Genomic DNA, 25,066 nt, shown 5'->3' on the forward strand with positions numbered 1-25,066 from the left:
ATCATACGTCTCAAGGCAGACTTAGACCTAAGCATGGACTGCAATGTGAGGAAGTTTGTGGCAAATCTTGTGATTCCTAGACAAGCTAACTCCTTCTGCTCTGTGTATTGTCTCATAAGAGCCAACACCCATGAATGATTACATACAAATTTGCAGATATTTCTTGCCCTTTCTACACATCTCTTGACCCATGGGATTTTTCCAATATCCACCAACATGAGGTCAATGCAATGAGCAGCACATGGAGTCCAAACTATAGATGGGTGCCTCTCCATCAATAGTCTACCTGCAGCAACATAATTTGTTGCATTGTAAATTGTAATTAATGGAGGTACAAACTACAAGATAGTAATTAATTTGCAAACAAAATTAGTTTGTAATCAAAAGTTTACCCGCAGCAACATAATTTGCTGCATTGTCGGTCACCACCTGTACCACGTTCTCCTCACCCATATCTTCAATCACCTCCTCTATCTGCTCACATAGGTAGGTGGCATTCTTGCAATGGGCGGAGGCATCAATGGACTTGATGAAAATGGTGCCCCCTAAAATAAAAAAATAAAGCTAGGTCAATGACCATTCAATCAACCATTAGATAAAAAATAAAAAATTAAAGACTATATGAAACTAAAATTAATTAATCACCTGCGGAAGAAACAAGAAAATTAAGGAGAATTCTATTTCTCCTATCTGTCCAACCATCAGTCATGATGGTGCAACCTTTAGTGCTCCATATCTGGCGTTGTTCATCTATATCCTTTTTCACGTCATCCACCATTTGAGACAAAATGGGTCCCCTCAAATTACTCTCACTAGGGGCTTTGAACCCCGCCGCGCATATGGTAATGGCATCAACCATTTGTTGCCAATAAGGAGGCCTGTCACAAAGAAACTCAATGAGATAAGTATAAAAATTCAATGAGATAAGTTAAGTATAAAAATTAAAACAATCAAAGTTATCAAACATAAAAGTTAGTAAAACGTTCACCTGGCTACAAAGAATGGAATACAGCTGTAGCTCCAAAACCTGCCAACTGCCATTTTAGCAGCATCATGGACCTCCTTGTTCCAACCCATGCCCTCAAGCGACGGTTGGGACCCAGGAGTAGTGCGAGGCACAAAGAAGGAATCCAACCTCGATTTACGAATCCTAGGTCCAATGGTAACATTCCCACTACAACTACTAGTGGTAGGAGCATGAGTAGTGGCGGTGGCACTGCCACTTATAGAAGCAGAAGCAGAAATGGAAGCTCCAGTAGTACCAAATTGAGTGGGATGATATGGAGGTAAGGAAGAAGGGCCTCCAACACAACCTAACTGTGTCCCTCTTCCTAAAACTGTCTCTCTCCCAATGGCCGCTCGATCCTCCTTTTGTTTCTTTTTCCTTTCAATCTCCTCAACCATTATATAACTATCACGTATGGCCTCAGGGACTGCTTTTAGGCATGGTTCGGCATCATGTCCACGCACACTAGCAATATGGTATTTCAGCCTATATATACCTCCATGGAATATTGTTTTGCAAAACATACATTTTGTTTGCCCCTTTCCTTGCCCTTGAAAATCCTCATGATATTTCCAAGCAGGGTCCTTTCTAATGGGGGGTCTAGAAGCTGAAGTAGACATTTTAGGATAGTTTTGTGAAACTTGAAGTTGAGGCAAATTGAAATAATAAAGTGAAGTTTGCTGCAATGAAACATTACAAATACAAAATAAAATTAATACATATTACATACATTCAAAAAAACTAAAGTAGGGTTTGTCAAACCCTCCTTTAAAAAAAAAGAAATTTACAAACCCTACATAGTACAACACTACAACTACACTACATGCTACATACACACATAAAAAAGATTTTGAAAGATGATGTAAAACTTTCAAAATAAATGGATACAAAATGGAATTTTTGCATACAAGAAACAAACTAATCTTCAAAAAAACAACCGTATCTCTTACAACAAGCTTGAAACGAGCTGCAAAGTCTTCCTATCCAACTTTTGATTCACCAAATCGAAACACAATGCAGCTCCAATGTGACAAATTGAAGAAAACTTGAGCTTCCTCCTTGCTGGTTTTTCTTCTATGCACCCTTGTTTTTCTTCCCAACTCACTTTACTCCTTTTTTTGCAAGTGAATGAAATGAAAGTCACTTTTAGGGATAGAAGATAATTAACATTAAAAAACGGACTTCAAAAAACTTTGCAATATATTTTTTTTTTGTGTTTTTGTTTTGGCTTGACGCCGGCCAAGTCTGGTGCTCAAGACTCGCCGAGTTTGGCGAGTTTGGGCCAAACTCGCCGAGTAAGGGATACAAGATAATTAACATTAAAAAACGGACTTCAAAAAACTTTGCAATATATTTTTTTTTTGTGTTTTTGTTTTGGCTTGACGCCGGCCAAGGGCCCAAACTCGCCAACTCGGCGAGTCTGGCGATTTTATTTGCCGGACTCGGACTCGTCCGAGTCCGAGCCCCTGGGACTCGCCAGGCCTGACTCGTACTCGGACTCGTCGAGTCTGGGCGAGTCCCGTTTCTCTGAATCCCACATTCTTGGTGTGTTGGGTTTTGTGCCCAAATGGAGCTATATAAGGAAGCTTGTTGAGCATTAATGGCATCTTGGAAATTGGAAATTCTTGGAGTTGAGTTTTTGGAGAAATTGCTCTTTTGCAACATTTTCGACGCCTATGAAAGACCAGGTCTGGGAAATCACAAAAACAAGTTGGTATTGAATGAATAGTAGCATTTCCATTATTAATCAAGGCTGCAAATACTTAGTGGAATGTATGCCGAACTGTTCGAGGTGGTCACAGTAGTTCAGCGCCAAAAGAAAGACCCACTGAATCGAAAGTTTTGCAGAAGGGTTTATTTTTCTTGAGTGTAGTTTCAACACGATACTCCCAGGTAATCCCAGCCAACTAACATCTGCCACTATTCAGTGTGCAGTCCGCAACTGTTATTTATAGTCGCGCGATACCTATGGGCTCGGGCTGTGAGGTTGGAATTAATTAACAAGGGTGCAGTTGAGGGGTTGCTATATGTTAGTTGCTCAATCTGTGAACAGCGATTTGGCTTGGACCTGTAATGGAAGAATAGTCGCAGACTGTACTGACACAATCCATGGAAACTAGACAGTAAAGGAGTTAGGTGTGGAATGCAGTTAGCAACAGGAGCTTCAGCCAGCAACTAAGTTGTGGTCCAATGCCACTGAAATAACAAGTTCTTTGATGTGCCTTAAGATTAGTTCGTCATTTCATTAGCTGGAAATGTATTGTTTAGCCCAAGATGATCACTGTAAGCGAATTGTGAAAATTTTAGTTTGTAGTAGAGATATTTCCAGTTAGTTGGTTTCCATGTCTTGGCATTTGTTGTAAGTTCTTGTTGATTTCATCTATGTATGAAATTGGAATGAATGAATGTTTGCAAGGCTATTAAAATAAATGCACCAGGTACCAACTTAACCATAGATACACACAAGAAAGAAAAATCAGTCCTTTAATGATAGTCTGCCAACTTTTTGACGTAATACCATCAGCAAATCTGATAAGGGATAACATAGCTCACAGGCCAAATGCATGACAACTGTTTGTCAAAATTCCTCATAGACTGATTTGAAGAAATTGTAGCAAGAAGGGCAGTCCATTACAGTGGTTTTGCCAACTGTTTGATGAAATACTACAGCAAGTTTGACAAGGGAAATTATAGCAAATAGGGCAGCCTATTACAGTGTTGCCCCTAGACCTCCATGAAAAGAACTGCCCCTTGAACCCATTTGTGTCTCCACTCCCAAATCCCCACCAGTTATCGAGATCTCTTGTTAGATAAGAAACTTGATTACAATGTGGGAGTGACAATGAATTGTGATATAACTCTTGAGCGTGCTATAACTTAGACATAATTATTGTACAACTTGCCAAAAATCTTTCTAGGTGAAGCAATTTCTAGAAATGACATGGCTAGTGGAAGTGGCATTGTAACTCATTAGAGTTTGAAGTCGTTTTTTGGTCTATGATATGCATTAAACTCTAATTTTGATTTATATATGATAGAAATAAGTAATATGCTCTACTAATTTAGTAATGTGTGTTCTTGAAGGATATTTCAAAAAATTTATATATTTAAATGTTTGATAAAATTGCTGAGTTATTGCCAATTTTTCTGAGTTTTTGCCGAGTCCCATTTTAAAAATTTTTTGAGCTTGCCAAGTTATTGCCGAGTCCGAGTTTTTCAACTATGGGAGAGGCAAAGGAATTATCCTCCTCTGCCACTGTACCGACATTTATGACACGTGCTTAATGTTCAACATCAGCAGTGTCTTTGGCAGATATGTCTCGTCTTCTAGCAATGGCATTTCTTCAGGTGCTATCACCTCTTCAGTCGTCTATAGAAGCACCTAAATTGTCTAGAGCCACAACTAGGAACAAGGTAGAAAGTGGGTTGGAAGACGAGATCTTTGTGAGAAGCATCCATATTTTCTTTGTACCTATAATTTTTTCGTATTAGAATTTTGATTGACCTGCATTTTATTTAAGCTTTTAGTGTAGTTTCTTTTAAAATGCGTATGGTCATGATAAAATTTGAATTTGAAAGATATATTTTCGTAGTCAATATTCTGACGGTAGACAAAACCCTGAAATTTCAGATTAATGGAGTCAGGGAGTGTATTAAGAATATCCACTTAGACATAAATACAAGAAACTGAAAAATTCTTTTCTTTGGGTGGAGCCTGTGCCTGTGTTCCAATTGCATTTCGTATTGCTTGCTTTTAGCACTTCTACATTCCATACAAAACATAGGAATGAAGGAGAGTCTTACCCAGACTGGCATTCGAGATAGTGTTTATTTTATTGGATCAAAAGCAGGTGTCCATTGGTTCAATTAGAATCTCTAGGTGCCAGAAAAGCACAAAGCATGGAAAAATATCAAATTGTAATCCTTATTGTTAGAGAATATTGCCAGAAAAAGCCCTTCCCAGACAAATAAATGTTGATGTCACCTTTAATCTTTGGTTTCTATTCGTTGTTTACCTAGTTTTCCAATGAATTGAAAGATGGCCTAGCACCCATAAATTTGCCCACCAGAACCAGCTAATGATACATGATAATCAGATCAGTTGCTTTCTTCTGTGGGAGTGCCAATAGAGGGGGTATCATCCTTATGTTTAACCATCCGAAGATGTTCATTGTCATGACTTAGATTGTGGAAATATGCAGCGCAGGGGTGTTTATATTCGATGTGGGTTTTAACCTAGCATCTGTTGGAGTTATTTGCATCCACCCTGACAGCATCTTTTAGGAATGGAGAGCCATTAGACTGGAAAGAGATAATTTGAGAAAAGCTGCAAAGAAAGGGTGCGTCAATTGCTGAGCAGTTATCCCTTTAACTGCAGATAGCAGACCAAAAAAAACACTCAAAAGATCTCACCAAAGCTTGGCAGACAGATGAAGTTGCCATCAGTAAGCAGTGGGAAAATGTGAGGGATGTGAGGAGCCTCAGTTAGCCAGGTGGCCACTTGGCCACAGCCATAACCCTAGAAAAACTACATCTCTTAAGAACGTTTGTTTTTCCTAATTTTCTTCTCACCACTTCGCAGGTTACTACTTGTTAGTAAGCAATAAAATTTCAAAATATTCGTATCTTTTTGTAATAAACATTGCAAAATAGGCAAAATAAATGATTCTAGCTCTCTTTCCATACATAAGTATCACCTGATGCAGTGCATGTTTTATTGATTTTGGTACACATTTGTGCAATTGGGACCATCTGCTTTCTAAGATTGTGAGCTGGCAGACAGAGTTTGAAGGGGAAACTCTGGATATTTGAATTTGGAGCTTTTGATAGTATCATCCCTGCTATATGCTAGTCTGATTATAAATCTTTTTGATCACCATGTAGTTATTTGATCTTCTCCTTCAATAAGATTTATGCTCTGAGATTAATAAAAGATGTCTCTAGTAGAGAACTATTTAAATGATATCTTTTTTGCATTGTTTTCTGTTAACATTTTTTTAGTCAATATGCATTGCTGTGGGAAAGTGTTTCTCGTGATTTCCAAATTTTAAAGGTAGTGGTTAATGCATTTTGATTCATCTTTGTCAATTTACCACAGGGTTATGCTGTCACTGCTATTATGAAGGTCTGTGCCTTTGAAATGGCAGCTGGAAAGAAAGTGGAGCTAATACCAGAGGTACTGAAGCTCTGGATATGTGTATTTCATGTCTCTTAAGACAATCTAGGAATTCATCACCTTTTGCAAAAGAATGTCTTTTTGTTGTTCTGCATTTTGTCATTGTGGTTATTCTTAGCTAATGTCTCCTTTTACATACAGGTATTTACTTTTGTGTGCTAACAAATACATTACCATATTATAAAATTATCTTTTGTATATGTATGCGATTGAGGTTTTAATTGACACCATTTGTTTTCTTACATTTCCTTTATAAATTCTTCAAGATTGCACCTGGTTACAGATTCTCAAACTATGAGGACTAACATTACGTAATGTTTGCCATGATGTTCTGGTTTATGAGTAGGCTACTGAAAAGAGACAATGCATGCATATTTTGTGATAATTGCTGTATAAATAATACTTGTTCTCGCTTCTATCGTGTTAATTGTATTACATAGATTAATTTCTCTTGTCAGAGTAATCGCACAGACATACTCTGAAATTTGTTGTGCTTTATGGAATAGACTTAATGATACTGGAACTGTGTAAAATGCACATGACTGAGAACATTTGTTCTTCATCATTCTGATTATAAACACTAGTCTACAACTGTATATAAAACTAAAAATCATATGATGTTAATCACAAAGAAGTTTATTGGACTGGATTTATAATTATCGCGGAGTAGAAATAACTTCTACACAAATTGGTTAAAGTGATGTTGCCTTGGATGCCTTCCTTTTAATATATTTATCATCATTTCACTATACAATTTTTTTTTCATTTAGCCAGTTGGGTTGATGTCAGTGTCAGCAGCTTCTTTCTATTTCTTTTAAATAGAAAATGGTAGAACTCACTTTCTGTGCATAGGGACAGTCTGTACAAGATAATAAAAAAGAAGCCATGCGACCAAAGCATTACTCTCCCTCCACCAACTAGCCCTCCCCATTCCCTGTCCTGAACTAAATAAAATAAAGAAATAAATAACTGTTACAAGAAGATTAAAATGTAGAATATGAGTTTGGAAAATATATAAGCCCGGAGCTACAAAATAGTCTTGATCATAGCTATTGGATTTGATCATGGAACAGGTGTGGCTTGCTGATTTTGAACTCAGACTCGGACTCAGCACCCAGACTTGGCACCTTGACTTGGCAGATTGAAAAAACCATGAAATATAGAGAAATTTTGACGAATTAAAGGTTTTTTCTATGCATTTTTCCCAAATCAACTTATCAATTACAAGCTACCTTGATCACATACAAAAGCATGTATCAAACAACTGAGTACAAAAGCAGATTTGAACTAAAGGAAAGATGTTTTATAAGTATTCGTAAGTGTTTTTGATTGCAAAATTAATGAATTACAATGTCAATGGCATCAAAACTCAGGAAATAAAAAAGATGGCCATTGTTCCATTTGGCATGGCCTAAAATGATTTTATTTTTGTTTTCTAGAACTAGAGTGGTGGTTTTATGGTAGCAACCACGGGAGCGTTGAGGTTGGTTTCAAATCCCTTAAGGTAGGTCTCTTCTTAACTTAGGGCAAAAACCTGCAACGTTATGATCAAGTAGGGCACTTTAGGACAAATTATTGAGGCAGGTAGGACCTCCTCTTTTGGCACTGGTAGACGAAAGGGGACTTTCCTAAGGTGCTGCAATAGATATCACTACAATGACTAAACACCTACCTTGACACAAACCATAGCCATTGTGTAGTGCACCTCTATTTCGGTTGTCACTAAGTGCTTGTATGACGGTTTGAGGGATTCAGGGTTTAGCACCCAATTAAGCAGATAGAATGACACACTAGTTGTTCAAAATGCCTTTCAAAATAGCCCCTAGTTTTGTTTAATGCATTTAAATGTAACATGACTAAAACTACCTAGAACACAAATTAAATGATGTTCTAAGATTGATTTGTCTAGTGTGATGTGAGATAATGGGGAAATGAAGCCAGTGATAGATTGTTGTCTATCCATTTGGGCATTAGAGTTATTGAATTCATTTGCAAACATGCAGCAATTGCAACCAATGGTGACAACTTGTTGTGACGTATTCAGACATCGCCCCATTGCAAGTGGGGACCCCTACTTTTTTGCTTTCTGGGGTTTGCTTTCTTGGCCTTTGCATGCTGAGTGTTGCCAGAGGGATCACTAGGATGGCAGGCTTTGCTTGAGCCAGGGTGAGTCCACGGGGCCCCAGAATTAGGGTTTCTTTGAGAGTCTTCCTTAGGGCCTGGTTTTGCTCTTGTTGCTATTTGTGTCTTGCTTGGTGAGTGAGTATCATCCTTGAAGGTCTGAGCTAGGTCAAGTTGGTGAGTGATGAAGTCTGGAATGTCATCCTGATCTTCAAATGCCCTGAAATTTGGCTAAGTCTGGAATGTCTTCTTGATCCTGAAATTTGACAAGTCTGGAAAACTGAAGAATCCTCCAAAAACTAGATTTTGCATCATAACTCCTGGAGGTCCGAAACCACTCTCAAACATCCTGACAGTATATATGGAATATAACTTAAAGTATAAGTATACTTAAATGTTATATTCCATACATGAATCCTGACGGAGAGACCAAAATGTAGAATTTCGCTCCTGACCCTTCCAAAGGGTCCAGAGTGAATTTCAATTTTCGCTCTTGAGCCTTCCAAAGGGTCCAGAGCGAAAATTCACCAAGGACTCAAGGTCTCGCCTAAGTCAAAGAGTGGTTGAGCAAATTTGCAAGGATAAGGAAGGAAATGGATCTAGGATCAAGTCTAAGACAAAGTCAAGTCAGTTTGAAGGTGAATTGAGCCTAGAATAGGAATTTCGCTCCTGACCCTTCCAAAGGGTCCAGAGCGAATTCCTCTACAAGACACTCCACCTTGATCCAAACTATGAGCTAACCCATTCCTAGCCTTGAATGAAGGTAAAAGCACTTGTTTGAATGAAGAAACGCGAAAAAATGAAGTTAGGATCATAGCCTAAGGTGAATTTCGCTCCTGACCCTTCCAAAGGGTCCAGAGTGAAATTCATATAAAACCTTATTTTCTTCACAAAGTCTCCAAATGGATGCCAAGGTGAGCTTGATAGAGATCAAAGGAGGCCTAGCAAGTTATGTCCAAGCCAAGGAAAGGAGAAGGGAATCAAGAAATGAGCCTAAAATGAGAATTTCGCTCCTGACCCTTCCAAAGGGTCTAGAGCGAAATTCATATTTCCTCTATTTTGCTCTTTAGCATGACCAAATTTGTAACTTCTAAGACATGGTTTGGGGGCCTTGGACACATGTTTGCCTTGAAGAAGAGTTTTTAGACCTTGGGATGATGAAAGCTAGCCAAGAGTGAGGTTTTCGCTCCTGACCCTTCCAAAGGGTCCAGAGCAAAAATCCTTGAAGACCTTGATTTCTTCTTTGTCCAAACCAATTTCCTAGTTTCTAAGGCATGTTTGGAGGTGTTTTTGAATGTTCTAGCCTTAGGGAGTGAGTAAAGGTGGAAAAGATGAAGGATTCTAGCCTAAAAGGTGAATTTTGCTCTTGACCCTTCCGAAGGGTCCAGAGCGAAATTCTTGAAAACACTCATTTTTTCCCTTAGCCAAAGTCAGGATCTTGGTGGAGATGCAAGAGGAATGGTTTATGTTTGCCTCCCAAAGAAGATTGGAGTTGGAAAAATCAAGAATCAAGCTCAAAACAAGATTTTCGCTCCTGACCCTTCCGAAGGGTACAAAGTGAAAATCCTTGTAGCTCTTATTTTCTTCCTTGTTTTGGCTAGGCGTTGGCATGTTGGAGGGTGAATTGGCATGTTCTTGCCTTGAGAGGGAGTTGGACGCTTTTAAAGATGAAGATTTTAGCCTAGAAGGTGAATTTCGCTCCTGACCCTTTCCAAAGGGTCCAGAGCGAAATTCATTATAAACCTCATTTGCTCCCTTGTTTGGGCTTCAAACCTTGTTCCTTAGGTGGAGAATGATCTATTTTTGCCTCCCAGAGAAGATTGAAGGTGGAAAAATGAACAATCAAGCCTAGAACATGATTTTCGCTCCTGACCCTTCCAAAGGGTCCAGAGCGAAAATCTACCTAGAACTCATTTCCTTCTTTGTTTGACCAAATTTTGATATCCAAGGCATGTTGAAAGGAAGAATGGACATGTTGTTGCCTTTGGGAACGTTTGAAAGTGATGAAAGGTAGAGATTTTGTCCTAGAAATGGAAATTCGCTCCTGACCCTTCCAAAGGGTCCAGGGCAAATTTTTTCACTAAAACCACCTTTTTTCCCAATTTTATGCCAAGGCAATTGCAGACTAAAGTAAATTGAGATGGGAGGGGTCCTTAGGAGTGACTTCAAGTTGCTAGTGATCCATGAATTTGAAGGAGTTGAGCAAAACCAAGATTTTCGCTCCTGACCCTTCCAAAAGGTCCAGAGCGAAAATTATATAATCACCTATTTTCCTGGCAAAATCAAGTCAAACTTGGGTTTTTATAGCTTGGATGAGTGAGGAGTATTTTCTTGCCTTTTGATGTTGATTCAAGTTGAAAAGATGGAGGAAGAAGCCTAAGACAAGATTTTCGAACCTGAACCTTCCAAAGGGTCCAAAGCGAAAACCCTAAAATCCATCTTATCCTTCAAATTTTGTGCTAAGTCAGGCCTCGATCTAGGTGAGAGAAGCCCTTTGGATTGCCTTTGAATGATTTTTGATCACCACAAATGCAAGTATTGAGCTAAAACATGAATTTCGCTCCTGATCCTTCCAAAGGGTCCAAAGCGAAATTCTGGATAGGTCCTGTCCCTGGCTAGGTTTTTGAGCGAATTTTCCTTTTTAGGCCTTGTGAGGATCAAACAAATGTTGCCAAGTTGAGAAATGGATTCAAAATGAGGGAGTCTAGATAAGTTTAAGTGAAGGAGATGGAAAATTAAGCCTAAAAGGTGAATTTCGCTCCTGACCCTTCCAAAGGGTCCAGAGCGAAATTCACAAAATATCATGTTTTCCTCCAAGATAATGTTGAGCCAAGTCAGTGATCAGGGTGGATTTGCCTTAAAAGAGATTGTCAATGAAACAAAGGTGAGTTTTGACCTAAAGAAGGAATTTCGCTCCTGACCCTTCCAAAGGGTCCAGAGTGAAATTCTCATAATCACCTAGTTTGCCCATGATGAAGGTCAAGTTGTGGATTCCTAGCCTTTGGTGAGGAGAAGGATAGTGTATGCTTGCCTTGGAAGGCATTTTGGAGTAGAGACATGATGGAATTTGTCCTAAAATGCAAATTTCGCTCCTGACCCTTCCAAAGGGTCCAAGGCGAAATCCTTTGAAATTCCTACTTTTTTACCTTGTTTGAGCTAGACAAAGGGTTAGTTGTGAGATTATGATGAAAAGAGGTCTAAATTGGGCAAAATAGCAAATTTTGCTCCTGACCCTTCCAAAGGGTCAAGGGCGAAATTCTTATAGGGCTCGTCCCTGGGAAGGATTTTGAATGAACTTTATTTTAAAGTCTTCTTGTTGATGATTTAAGGTGAAAAGGCTTTGTTGAAATGAATATGTCATATGTACTTAATCACCTTTTGGTTTATTTTGTAGATGGAGAAAACCAGTCCAGCATCGTCAAGGACGACCTCTTCTAGTCCATCATCGTCAAGGACATTCCATAGGCAAAAGGGAAGACTCAAGGCGCTTTGAGGCATTGGAAGACTCAATGTGTTCAAGGGGTTGCCAGCTACCTCCAAAACCTTGACTTCGCCACACTAAGGAGCCATAAGATGACAAAGAAAGGCGATGCCAGCATTTCAAGGAAAGGTACACCATCCATCCAACACATCAAAGACAAAGGAGGTCAAAGCAAGGGTCCGTTGAAGAAGCAGATAGTTTCAGAAGAGTTAATTAAGGTTAGCTTCTCAACCTCATCAAATTGAACATCAACCAAGTTACAAGTGTCAAACAAGGTGGCATCCCAGTCATCACTCCTCCAGTCAGACTGGTCCACCTCAGCGTGTCCAGATTCAATGTACCTAATTTATCGGAGATGACACAAACTTCGAGGCACCTACCCTTGCTTCCTATTGGTCCTCACTCCTGGAATGCAATTTTCTCATTGGCTAGAGGAAGTTTGTTGTAACAAACCCTAATTAGGGTTTCTATCTTGTAATCCTAGCCTTTGATTCTAAATCAATCAGAGCCGTCTGTTTGTAAAGGGTTCTCTATATAAAGCCCCGACTCCTCATTTGTAAGGGTTAATAGTGAGTTATGAGTTAATAGTTAGTTCATAGAGGTTAGAATAGCTAATAGTGAATAGTCAGAGAGTAGGAAATAGTTAGAGTAGAATAGAAAGAGAAGGCAAAGATTGTTGCCAAGATATTGTTGTAAGAGATTTGTAAACTTCATTGAAGAAATGGTGAATTCTATGGGTCGATTCAACAATTTGCATGGTCTCTATACTTCTCAAATTTGATTTCATGTTATTAGATGAGTGAAAGAAATGTGTATGATCGATGGTGAAATTCATATATCCATACTACTAGCAGTTTGTTGATTGCACACTTGCCTTGTGTAGTCAACTGAAATCATTCAGCTTAATCTTAACTTCAATTGTCGCTTCTTCATTGATATGCATCAGCCTGATGGTGTCCATGTCTGTAGCAATGATCTGAAAATCATAAAGCTTTCCTTAGAAGATCGCACTAATCTTGTGGAGATGGTCCTGGGATGTCAAAGCAAGACTTAGTTAGAATTTCATCAAAGGCCATTCATTGCTCCTACATTCTTAGTGTTAGAATTAGATCCTTCCTTCGCCCTTATCCTTTTTTCCTTTTTCAAAATCTAGGCCAGTGAAATCTTGCGTTCCAGTAATATTCAAAGCAAATCAGACGTTTAGGTCGTCAAATGTAAGTTCCCTTGTGATTCCAGCAAAATCACATCGTACTGCAAAGAGCTTATCCACGAGTAGAGATCCTACATACAAGAACCTTGGAGTTACTCCAACTGATCCTTCGGCGAGATCTTCAGCAGTCGGGAAACTTTGTTCAAGAGAGGATAAGATACCTTGGTATTTTATTCTGTGTTCGCATGTGTACAAAAAACACATCAACACAACTTAATGAAGACTGTTTTCTAGAATGTACAAGCGAGCTAGGCTCTACACATACATTTATAAAGACAATGAATTTTTGCAGAATATTAAATGGGTCTATTTGGTAATCTTTAAAGTTTAAACATAGCCATATCTTTTCTTTATTCTTTTGAAAAAGGTACTCCACAAAAGCTTTGTGAAGAGTTTACAATCTTCTGGCTGATCAACTAATCGACACACATCCAAAAATGCATACCATGCAGAAGGAAACACTCAATTAAGGTCTCCTTTAGTTACTCACTCTTCAAAGGTTACAAATGTCTATGAGAAATTTGGGATGAACCCAAATTTTAACAATATCAAATTTCTATTCCCAGAGCTAGAGATTGAAAACCTATAGGTTATGTTGAGCCAATTTTTTCCTTTGCCAAGCTTCCTTGTTTCTTGTTTTTTCCATCTCCTAAAAAATGAAGTTTCCATGGGTACTTAATCCCCATGGGAGAGCATAGAAAACCACATTCAAGTTTAAGGTCCTCTAATTGGTACTTTCTAAGAGAATGCACATACCTCCATTATATGATTTTTATTTTTATTTTTGTACCCTAAATCTTTCCCAATCACATTCTTTGTACTTGTAGGGGCATGGGGAGTTGTCTTCCTTCAATCTGCAATAGTTCTAGACATTAATGGCATTTATGAAAGGCAGGAGAGTAGGTGAAATAGAAATCTGAGCCTTGGCATGAATTTTTAGGCAACTTGTAAAGACTTGCAAGGAAGAAGATTGGGGTTTAGGTGACGAGAAAAAATGGGGATTATGAAAAGAGCTAGTGTGGGAGAGTTCACGAGGATTGGGTCTAGAGAAGGATTGTGACTGGAGAGGGAATAGGTCAGGGATTGGGTCTTGGAAATGGGGAGTAGGTTTAGAGGTGCGAGGTTTGTGTGGAGGCTTGGGGTTTGAAGGGGGCTTGGGTAGCTAAGGGTTAGGTGACCACAAGGACTGAAGAGCAAGGAGGACTTGGCACTAGGGATTTGTTGCCAAATTTTGAGGTTCCCCAAGAGGTTTGAGCTCCTTGGTGGTTTGTTGGGGGGGGGGGGGGGGGGGAACAAGGCAGGAGTTAGGGTTTTGGGGTTTGGCAAGGACTTTGCATTGGGGACATGGTGTTATTGGAATTGAAAAAACATATAGCATGAGGCTCAAACACACAAATCAATCATTCATCTTCAAAATCAAATTATTACATTACAATGGCTTTATAAAGCCTTTCTTCTAACTACCCAACAACCAACACATAACTAATAACTAACTAAAATTTGACATTTAATAAACTAACATTAACATAATTTATTATTTATTACATATTTCTATTTCGTGCATTAATAATTTCTATAATCAACTTTAGCTCTGACATTGGGACTTTATTCTAGTGTTGCAATAATGACAATTGGCTTCTCTCGTATTTGCTCCCTTTCGTGAAAATTTTCCTTTCAATGCCATTTTCTACTGATTGTGGATCCAACTACAATGTACAAATGTAAAATCTTTTACACCATTATGGCTCCAAAATCCTTATTTCTCCTCTATTCACAAACATTCAAATGCCGATATCTTTTGCATCAAATTGCACATTAAATATTTTCCTCTTCATCAACTTTCCAAAATAAGTAGGAGCGGGAGTGGGCGTGGTTCAGAGGTTAGGGTTTCTGCAGGGGAAGAAGATGCAGAGGAGGCAGATGAGGAGGAAGATGGCGGATTGGAGATTGAGGTGGGAGTGGCTTGTACCCCCTCAGTTCTATGGTTCGTGGGAGGTGTTTGCTCTTTGCAGCTTGCCCATACGCTATGTTTGGGTGCTGTCTCTGTGTGTTTCGGTTTGGCTTGTGGCTTTTCAAGAGTGTTGAGATGGAGCTGCGATGATAATGCGGGTTTTCTTGGATTCCTCTCTGCTCTATTTGCCTTGTTGGATGTGGTTCGGGATGGGTTTTTGGACCAATGTTAATCTCCCGACTGTGGTTGTGCACTGTTCTTGTGCGTGTGCGTTGGGGGAGTTTGGGATCCGGGTGGAGTTGGAGAGGCAAATGTCTTTGAAGTTCTAGCTGGTGTTTTTGTCTTCTGGCTTTCCCTTTAGCTTGTGGGCTATTCTCTTCCCTTAGAATGCGTTTTGGTTGGGGATCCTCTGCTCAAGGAAAGGGCTTTGGTGTTGCAGGAGGTTCTTACTCAAGATCTTTGCTTTTAGAGGCCGTTGTTTTTTGTGGTGGGGGTTTGCTTGGCCCTATTTGTTTGTGTTTTTGGGTATACTCTTGAGGGTTGTTGTTCCTGCTTCTTTTTGGAAGGGGTGTGGACTGGGTGCTTCAGTGTTCCTATTTTTCTCAAAAGGATCAATGGTGTGGCTATGGCTTTCATCTTTCTTTTATTCTTAGCCTATTCTATAGAGGTGAACAACTCTTCTATTGAGGGGAAGAGTGGTTGGCTGGATGAATTTGGATGGAATTTTTTGAGGGTCTCTGTTACCCTACTTGTTGAGGTTGGTCATCTGAATGCTATCATCTCTAGGTTGTTGGGTCCCTGTCACTTGTCTCCTATGGAGGTGGAGACTTTGGTGGTGCCTACTTGTTTGGAGCTTGAATGGTTTTTACCTCTTCTCCTGTTTAAGGTTTTGGGAGTCCTTCTAAAACCCATTAATCTTGCTTATCAGTGTGGTCTTGTTCCTTTGCCGATGGATTTTGTGTGGTTGAATGGAGCTTGGCTTTTTCAGATGGTGGTCTGTGTCTTTTCAGTTCCTATTGAGGTGGAGAGGAGCGATGTTGGAAGGGTGCTGACTTTCAGATGAATTATCTTTGCTGGTTTCAACCTGATGGTTTTGGGAGCCATTTCGAAACCCAGCCTGAAGATTTGGGGAGCCTTTAAAACCCTCTAGTTCTAGATTATTTTGTAATGCTTCTCTTCTTTGATTTGGCTGTAATGGAATTGGGATCCTTGTTTGCTAAGGTTCAGGTTATGGGTGCTTGGAAAAACCCTTGGTATTTGTTAAAGGTTAAGGGAGCCTTGATAAAACCGTTGGACATTCTTGTTTAGTCATCTTTTGGTATTGTCTGATTAGGGCTTTGGCCTACTTTACTTTTCAGCAGACTCTTCAATGTTTTATCTATGGTGATTAGGTTGAGGTTGGGCTGCTGATTTTCTATGTTGTATCATTTGGCAGCGTTGTTCTGTGGGTTCTAGATCCTTGTAAAATTCGAGGGTTTCAAGTCCCTTCAAAACCTGTTGTAAGGGGTTTTGGGTCCCCTCAAAACCTGTTTTTCCCTTGATAAAGAACTTTCCAAAATAATTTTAAATTTTAAATTTATTATAAATGAGAAAGACATTGTAGTTTTAGTGAGACTAAGTTAAATCACCATTTTAAATCAGAACAATGTACCAATAACATAATGGTGCTTAATGAGAACATAATTTCTCCTTTACAGTCTGAATATCCATCAAAGAGCAGCATAATAAATCCATACAATCTTGAAACAAATAAAACTTCATAATTGAAAGGTTAAAAACTTTTTAACCACCTTAACCTTACCTTTCTGCAACACTTTATATATAGCTTGCTCTGTGGGACCATGGCCATTTGACTTGGACTGTTGAGTACATGCTTCTAGCTATTGACCTTTCAACAAATTGATATGGATCACTTGAGTCAAGGTATTTGTCCCGAATGATTTGCAACCATTTTGTGAATGGCTTTGCATACAGGTTCCAAAGTGGTTGGACCAAATATGTCCTCTACCATCTGATCCCATTCAAAAATGATTGCAACATTGGTATTTAGCCACACCAATCACCTAACTTCATAACTCAGCACCAACTCAGATCTGAGGCACCGACCCTAATTACTAGTATATGAATTATGCAGACCTTCCCAACTCAGACTTCTCCATCAGTTAGATCTTATCAGCTAGAGAACAGTGGTTGAAAATGGCCCTTGAATGATAAAATATTGTAGGCCACTAGTGCTATGTGTGGATTTCCTATGCTATGCACTAGTGTCTAGACAAATCATGTGGGGATATGTGTGCTTTTTTTCAAGAGCATCCTAGGGTTTGTAGTTGTACTGACGGAGGGGCTCAACTGGTTGTGGGACTTCATAAAAAATGGCAACGGGAATTGAAATTTGACAGTATGGAAGGGCTGAAGATAAATCAAATGTTTTGCATTTACTTCATTCCTGGGACCAAAAATTGGTAGCTCAGATAGATAGCAGATTGAAGTGAAGATCAAATCATGCACCTTGCTTTGAATTCTGAATTATGTTGTTTAACTTTGATCAATGTTTTCCTCCAAAATGTCCTTTTTCACACATTAAATTCTAATTTTTCTTCTTCAATCTGATTTGATTATTCAAAATTTGTTATTGGATCACATGATTGCTGATGAAGAGCTCTAATGGTGATGCTTGAGCCATTTGCATAGGCCAAAATTATTGCACCACTGGAGAATTGCAAAGCCCTAGTCACTTTTGCAAGATTTGGTTTCACTGTGAAACACAGAAATGTTATAATCCTGAAATTTAGCTGAGTTTGAATCTAAACAGACCCTCCAAAATTATCTTCTTTGTTATAATCTAAGGACTATTAGACTCATCATGGAAGAAAATAATCTTTAGATTCTTTTCCTTCATCTACAAATAACTAGTGATTAAAAACCTACAATTTGGTGCTTCTATCAGCATGAACTAATTATAGCCTAGGACCTGATGAAGACATCATAAGACATCATGTCACATAGTGAGAAAGTCGTTTCCAGAATGCCATGGTATGCAGCATGTCAATATATGACATGATGTCAGTATATTAATATGACAAAAAAGAGCATGCCTAAGACGTGAAAAAGACATCATAAGACATCATGACATATACTATGGTTATGCACTTTATGTATGGTAATGCATTTATCCTGTATGTTTTTTGTAATTGTCTGACATACACATACACATACACATACACATACACGTGTGTGTGTGAATGAAATGAACAAAATAGAGTGTAAACAATGGAAAGAGTGAACAAGATGGAAAGAGAGGACAGAAACGAATGCAGAAGGATGATGAATGCTGACAAATTTGTACACGGTTTGCATTGTGCCTCTAATGACAAAAATGCAATAATGGTGAACGAACAACAATGGTTATTGCGTGTGGTCTGCACTGCATGGTCATTGTATGCATCCCTTTGGAGAAGGAAATACAAGTGAATGGAAGGCAAATAGAGAGGTCCTAAAACCCTGCTCTAATACCATGTTGAAATTGAAAAAACAAAGAGCATGAGGCTCAAACACACAAATCAATCATTTATCTTCAACATAGGAATCAATAACTAACTAAAAACTAACATTTAATAAATTAACATTAACATGTTAATTTCTTATTTATTGCATTATTCTATGCCATGCACTAATAATTTCTAAAGAGTGCCAAAGTCCAAGTTCCTCTTATAGTTTTGGGCTTTCAGGAACAAAGAGACAAAGAAAGTTGAGAGTTGGGTTTTAGAAGCAACCATGGACATGGCAAGTTGAGGAGAAGGGAGCTTGCAGGAATCATTTTTGGGAGGGAAACATGAACTAGAACATAGGTGACGGGTAAGGTATCAAGGTGCTCTCAGAGAAGGAGATTGGGGCTGGACAATGGGAAGGTAGGGAATTGAGAATATCAGGAACTTGTCGGCATTCTAAATGTGAACTTGTCGACCTTCTTCACTTAGCTGATTTCACCTCATTTTTGGTAGAACATTTAATGTCTTGACCCTATTGAAGGTTTTCAAGGTTTGGGAACATTGAGAATTTCCAATACATTCACTTCTTTCCCTTGTTGGCGTTTCTTTGAAAGTTTCAAACTATGCACAACTTGTTGACAAACACCTTTCTTTTTTCACCATATTTTTCCCTTTCTTTCCTTCGTTGAAAATTCAAACTCTTGTTGAGCCTTGTCGACATTTTCACCATGGTTTGGAACGGTGTGTAGGGAGCAGGTATTGGTTTTTGAATTGCCCCAAAGTACCATTGAACACTCCATCAAGACTCATGTTGGGGATTTTGACTTGATTCAAAACTGTGTGTTCGGTGTTGAGAGGTTAATACTAACCATCAATGAACACTTGAAACTTCCCCAACACATAAAGAAATTTGGCAACTCTTAGCAGTTTTGGCAGCTCAGCCACATGAGGGAGACATGAGAAATGTAGAAGAGAACACCTAGGCAGCTTTTGACAAGGGAATGCCCATTTAGTGTTGGGAGACATGAGGAATGTAAAAGAGAACACTTAGGCAGCTTTTGACAAGGGAATGCCCATTTAGTGTTTCGTAGATTGGATGTTTATTGTTAATGTTAATAGCTGCAGGAGATTTCACTATACCTGCGATGATGTAAAATCTCCTTGCTGTTGCTTTCCTGTCGGTGGTGGAGTATGTAACAACATTCAATGTAACAGAATTCAATGTAACGACATTCAATGTGATGGTGTATTCGGCTCCTGTTGGTGGCAGAATATGTAACAACATTCAATGTAACTGCCGCTTTGGGTTTTGCACGTATGAAGTGTTGGCCCTTCATCTTCCTCCATCTTAGAGATGTTTCAAGCCTTGCCTTTAAAAAGGTGTGTTGCTGTTTGTGTTGGTGTATGAAGTTTACAAGAGAGAGTCTATTATATGTGATCACTTAAGCTGAGAGTTTTGTATCTTTGTCTTCTGCTATTCTGTATATTTTGTAGAATCTTTCAGTTCTGATATATTATCAGCTTCTACCATTGATTGTTAAGTGTTAACAATCTTGCTTGAGAGCATTGTATTCAAATTTTGTTCCTTCAATAAAGGTTGATTTTTGGTGTGGCTGGGTTTTCACCCTTAGGTGGAGGGTTTTCCTAGGATAAAATTCTGTGTATCTTGTTCTTGTGAGATTTGCTAAGTTTCAGATTTCTATGTCTTATGTTTCTGGTTCTAATTTTAACATGGTATCAGAGCAAGTCTGAGGCCATCTCCCTCATAGGAGGCCTCAGGATTCTGGCAGGGTTGCTTGTTTATTGTTTGGTGTTATTCAAACAATGTTTTTTTGAGTGCTTTCATAGGAAGAAATCTGTACATTGAAGGGAACGAAAAGGAAAAAAAGGGACATTCACCTGTCTGGTTCTAATTTTAACATGGTATTAGAGCATCATCCGAGCTTTCATTACGTTTCATACTGCTGGAAGTGGTGGTCACTCTACTGATGGGAGATTTGGAATTGGGGTATACTCCATACCTCTTGATCGCTTCAACTCTGGAGATATTAAAATTGAGACAAGGGGGCTCTCCCAGTGAGAGGGAGCAGACTGCGAGTAGTTTTTTTTGTTCTAATCTCAGGATGGTCTCAGCTTCAGAGGGAGCTTGGCATTTCAGCTTCAGAGGGAGTCTGGCATCCAGCTTTAGAAGGAGCCTGTCATTTCATTAGAGGCAACCTTGGACAAGGAGGTCAGAAGGTTGATATCAGGTTCAGAGGGAACCACGTCATCATGAAGATTTGGTTAATGCATTTTTCTCTGTGGTGGAGAAATTTGAGGTACAAGCCCTTGTAATGCATTTTTCTCTGCGATGGAGAAATTTGAGGTGCAAGCCCTTGTTAATGCATTTTTCTCTGCGAGAGAAGTTTGAGGTGAAAGCCCTCGTTCCACCCTCTTGGAGTAGCCATGGTGGATGCCATGTTGAGAGACTCCATGACAACATCACGTTGAGTGACTCCATGATGAGAGGTTGTGTTTATTTCACACATGGGAGTAGCCATGGTGAACATCATGTTGAGTGAATCCATCATGCTATCACATTGAGAGAATCCGTGATAAAGTGTAGCCATTGTGTTTGTCATGTTGAGAGACTCCATGACTTGAATATCTGTAAATGATATCTCCTTTGCTAAGAGGGAGTGTTAATGTTAATAGCTGCAGGAGATTTCATTATAGCTGCGATGATGTGAAATCTCCTTGTTGTTGCTTTCCTGTTGGTGGAGGAGTATGTAACGACATTCAATGTGATGGTATATTCGGCACCTGTTGGTGGCAAAATATGTAACGACATTCAATGTAAGTGCTGCTTTGGGTTTTGCATGTAGGAAGTGTTGGCCCTTTGTCTTCCTCCATCTTAGAGATGTTTCAAGCCTTGCCTTTAAAAAGGCGTGTTGCCGTTTGTGTTGGTGTATGAAGTTCACAAGAGAGAGTCTATTATATGTGATCACTTAAGCTGAGAGTTTTGTATCTTCTTCTTCTGCTATTCTGTATATTTTGTAGAAGCTTTCAGTTCTAATAAATTATCAGCTTCTACCATTGATTGTTAAGCGTTAACAATTTTGCTTGAGAGCATTGTATTCAAATTTTGTTCCTTCAATAATGGTTGATTTTTGGTGTGGCTGGGTTTTTCACCCTCAGGTGGAGGGTTTTCCTAGGATAAAATTCTGTGTATCTTGTTCTTGTGAGATTTGCCAAGTTTCAGATTTCTGTGTCTTATGTTTCTGGTTCTAATTTTAACATTTATGATGGACAAACAGGGCAAGGGGAACAAAGTGTGCAAAGACTGAAATATCCCTCTAAGGATTTCTAATCTGAAATGCACAAATGTAAATATGCAGTACCAAATTTCCAGACTTCATACACATGGATCATCAATATGCTTCAGATGATCAATAAGATATTAACTGACTGAATATAGGTTATCATGTAATGTCCTCACTCTGATAATAGAATTTAATAATAAATAATAATAATAAAATTAAAATACAAAAGAATTAAAATAAAATAAAATAAAAATATAAAAGAATATAACTAAATATAATTGAGTTAATGGATGGTTAAAAGGCATGAAATGATAATTTGTGACCCCCAAATATGAGGTATAAAAAGGAGAAGAGAACTCATTCGAAGGGGGAATAATTTGGGAACCAGAAGTGCAGATCTGATTGTGAAATGTTGTTTTCCTTTTAAAGGGCAGAAATAATGAAAGTTGCACTCTTTCAAAGGGTGCTAATGGTGAAAGGGTGTGTCTCTTGCCAAAGGGCATACTTGATGAAGAGGTGTGACCTCTCCCTCACATTGAGAGATATAGAGGAAAGGAATCAAAAGCATCCAGTGACATCGCCATGGATCAAATCAGATTAGAACTGTTATTAAGTTACAGGAAGTAACATCCTTGTTCTTGGTGGTATGCATGGGGATATGCTTAATACTTATGCTTAATATATAAAGCCTGATAATGTTCTTATGCAGAATTTAATAGTAATATTAATATAGACTGCAATATGTATGACAGTAATACTTAATTTCATATACATTCATAGTACAACAAGATATTGACATATTTACAGTCCCAATCTCTTAACCAGTTCTAATTCCTTTTTCCTGAGGAGTGGTGTGATTGATGTTGTTAGGAAGAGGCAGAGTAAAACCAACTCATGATAGATGAGCCCCAAGGGTGAAAGATCTGAGGATCCTGAAATCTGGGCTATAGGCCCCAAGGGTGAATGGACTGAGGTTCCGGTAATCTGGGCTGCATTAGAGATGGTATCATTGCGCCCTATACAAGCAAGTCTCCCATCCAGGACTAGGAAATCGGAAGGAGATTAAGGTTGGGCGTATGAGCAACCTAGTTATTTAATATGGCAATTAATGTAGCATGATAAGTAGTAATGTATGTTTCCCTTTGGGAATCGACAGCCTACAAATAGGGCACATTACATATCATTGTCACATACGGATTACAGACAATATTTGTCCTGCTCCTATAGAGGTCTTGTTTTTGAATCTCAACCCAGATCAGTTTGATTGCAAGAGTCTGACTCTTATAAATAAATGATCAAGCAATAGCCAATGTATTTGAAAATATCAAACAATAAAATTATAGAGGCCTTGCATAATCATATGTATAGACTGTATATTTGGAAACTGTTAGGCAAGATATTGGATACATACAGAGCCCAGCCTCATCTACAATGATTCAGAATGCTGCGAATAAGCACTGGAAGCTAACTACAGCACGTATAGATCATTGGGATCCAGAAGCAAGCAGTTGACCCAGCAGCCTTTAGGAGCAGTAGACCCAGCAACATTATGGCTAGCTTCAGTAAGGGCCGGCCGGGATGAACCTTTAATGGAAAGAGGTCCGGAGCAAGGGCCTGCCCCGCCTGGTATAGTAGTTGACCTGGTGATGATGTCCTAGCAGCTTGTGGGGGTCCTGAAGGTGATTGGTATTCTGCTGGTTGGAATTGATGAGGCACCTTAGAGTGGTGTCGTATCTCATAGCATGTGCGTTGTGCAGCCTACACAAATCCACCTCAATGCAATCAAATCAATACTTTGCTATGTCAGAGACAAAAGCAAAGTATTCTAGTTCAGGTACGATACTCCTGTAATGAAATACAAATGCACAGATGCAGATGACAAAGCTTCAGCATGTCGGGAGATGACTGTTCAAGCTGAATTCCTTCACACAGTGGCCCAAGCAACAAAGAAGCATCGCACTCATAGATGGCCTTTCTAATTTCCAGCAGATGTGCAAGGGAAGTAGGCGGCTCTACAAATATTCAGTGTTTAAAGCAACCTGCAATTAATAATCTTTTGGGTCAGCTTCGATAATAATCGCAATATTAACCATAGCACTGCAATTATTAATCTGGCCATAAACTATGGAATCGGTTATTTATTTGGCTCTTCACTTTAGAATAATACATTAATGGCAATATCACATAAGCCCGATAGAAAATAATTAAATGGCCAAACTTAATTCCTTATGCCAATATATCAACCCCACACTCATGATATTAATAGCTAAAATTGATAGCCTCAGACATTATTTTTCACAGCCCATATAAACCTTATCATGCCCATTTCATGAAAGGCCCAATATTAATACCACTATGGCAATATGGTAAAACCCACGATGGAAATAAACAACATAATATAAATCGATCACCACCAATATTATTATTCCTACCAAATAGGCCCGCCTTGAACATCAATAGATATTAAAATATTCAGGAATACATTATCTGCTAAACAGGTCATCTGGGAACATTTCCATACTGATTTCTGGAGCAATAATAAACCTCTGCGAATTTCTTATTAAATAGAACTTATCTCAAATTTGGACCAGCTGTGAACTCTGTTGTGAATCAACCCCTTTGGAAGAACTAGGTTTTCATCCAGCCCTTCTGTAAACTCCTGAAGGTTTTCATTTCCAAAAATCTTAAATCGTTCATCAAATCCAAAAGCATGCTTTACTTCTCCAGCCAACCTCCTTATAAAGAGCTCCAGGAAACATCTAGAAATTAGGCCAACTTGAATATTGGAAAACTCTATTTAATAAATTGACATAATAATAATATTTTATTATTCAATCAAATTAATCAATATTAAGGCATCATTTGAATATTTTATTTATTTTTTTGACAACTTAATAAAAATCAATTTAATTAATTGTTACTTAAAAATTGAGGACATTACAAAGACCTAACCAATTTTGCAATTAAGGAGGCCTACAAATTGGACAATAATAGAGGGGCCAAACCCAAATTAGAGCCCTTGAGGCCACAAGGACCTTCATAGTGCATGTCATTTTTCATAATTTTATTGTTTTTAATCAAGCTCCAAGAGTTGAGGCTCCAAACCAAACAAAAACCTTGAGTGTTCAAACCATAGGGAAGTAATTAGGCTCTAACTATGTGTTTTTTCAGTGTTACATATTGTTTTAGGATGAGGAACATAGATGATGATAGTATGTACTATGTGATTTTGGGACCACTGGTGTAAGGCCTTTCTTTAAGGGTAGGGTAGGGTAGGGTACGCCCATGAAAAACTTAAGGGAAATTAAAAAAATATCTGAAATTTTGATTA

General features: G+C 38.6%; 1 protein-coding gene across 1 annotated transcript in view; it reads left to right on the forward strand.

The window, feature by feature from the left end:
- The window catches only part of LOC131041780 (AP-4 complex subunit epsilon), a 151,923-nt gene that overhangs the window by 120,915 nt on the left and 5,942 nt on the right, over positions 1-25,066 (forward strand). The window contains exon 9 of the mRNA XM_057974988.2: positions 6,105-6,182. Coding sequence (XP_057830971.2) covers positions 6,105-6,182 — 78 coding nt within the window. The remainder of the gene's footprint in view (positions 1-6,104; positions 6,183-25,066) is intronic.

This window comes from Cryptomeria japonica, chromosome 10, assembly GCF_030272615.1.
Source record: "Cryptomeria japonica chromosome 10, Sugi_1.0, whole genome shotgun sequence".
Lineage (NCBI taxonomy): Eukaryota > Viridiplantae > Streptophyta > Pinopsida > Cupressales > Cupressaceae > Cryptomeria > Cryptomeria japonica.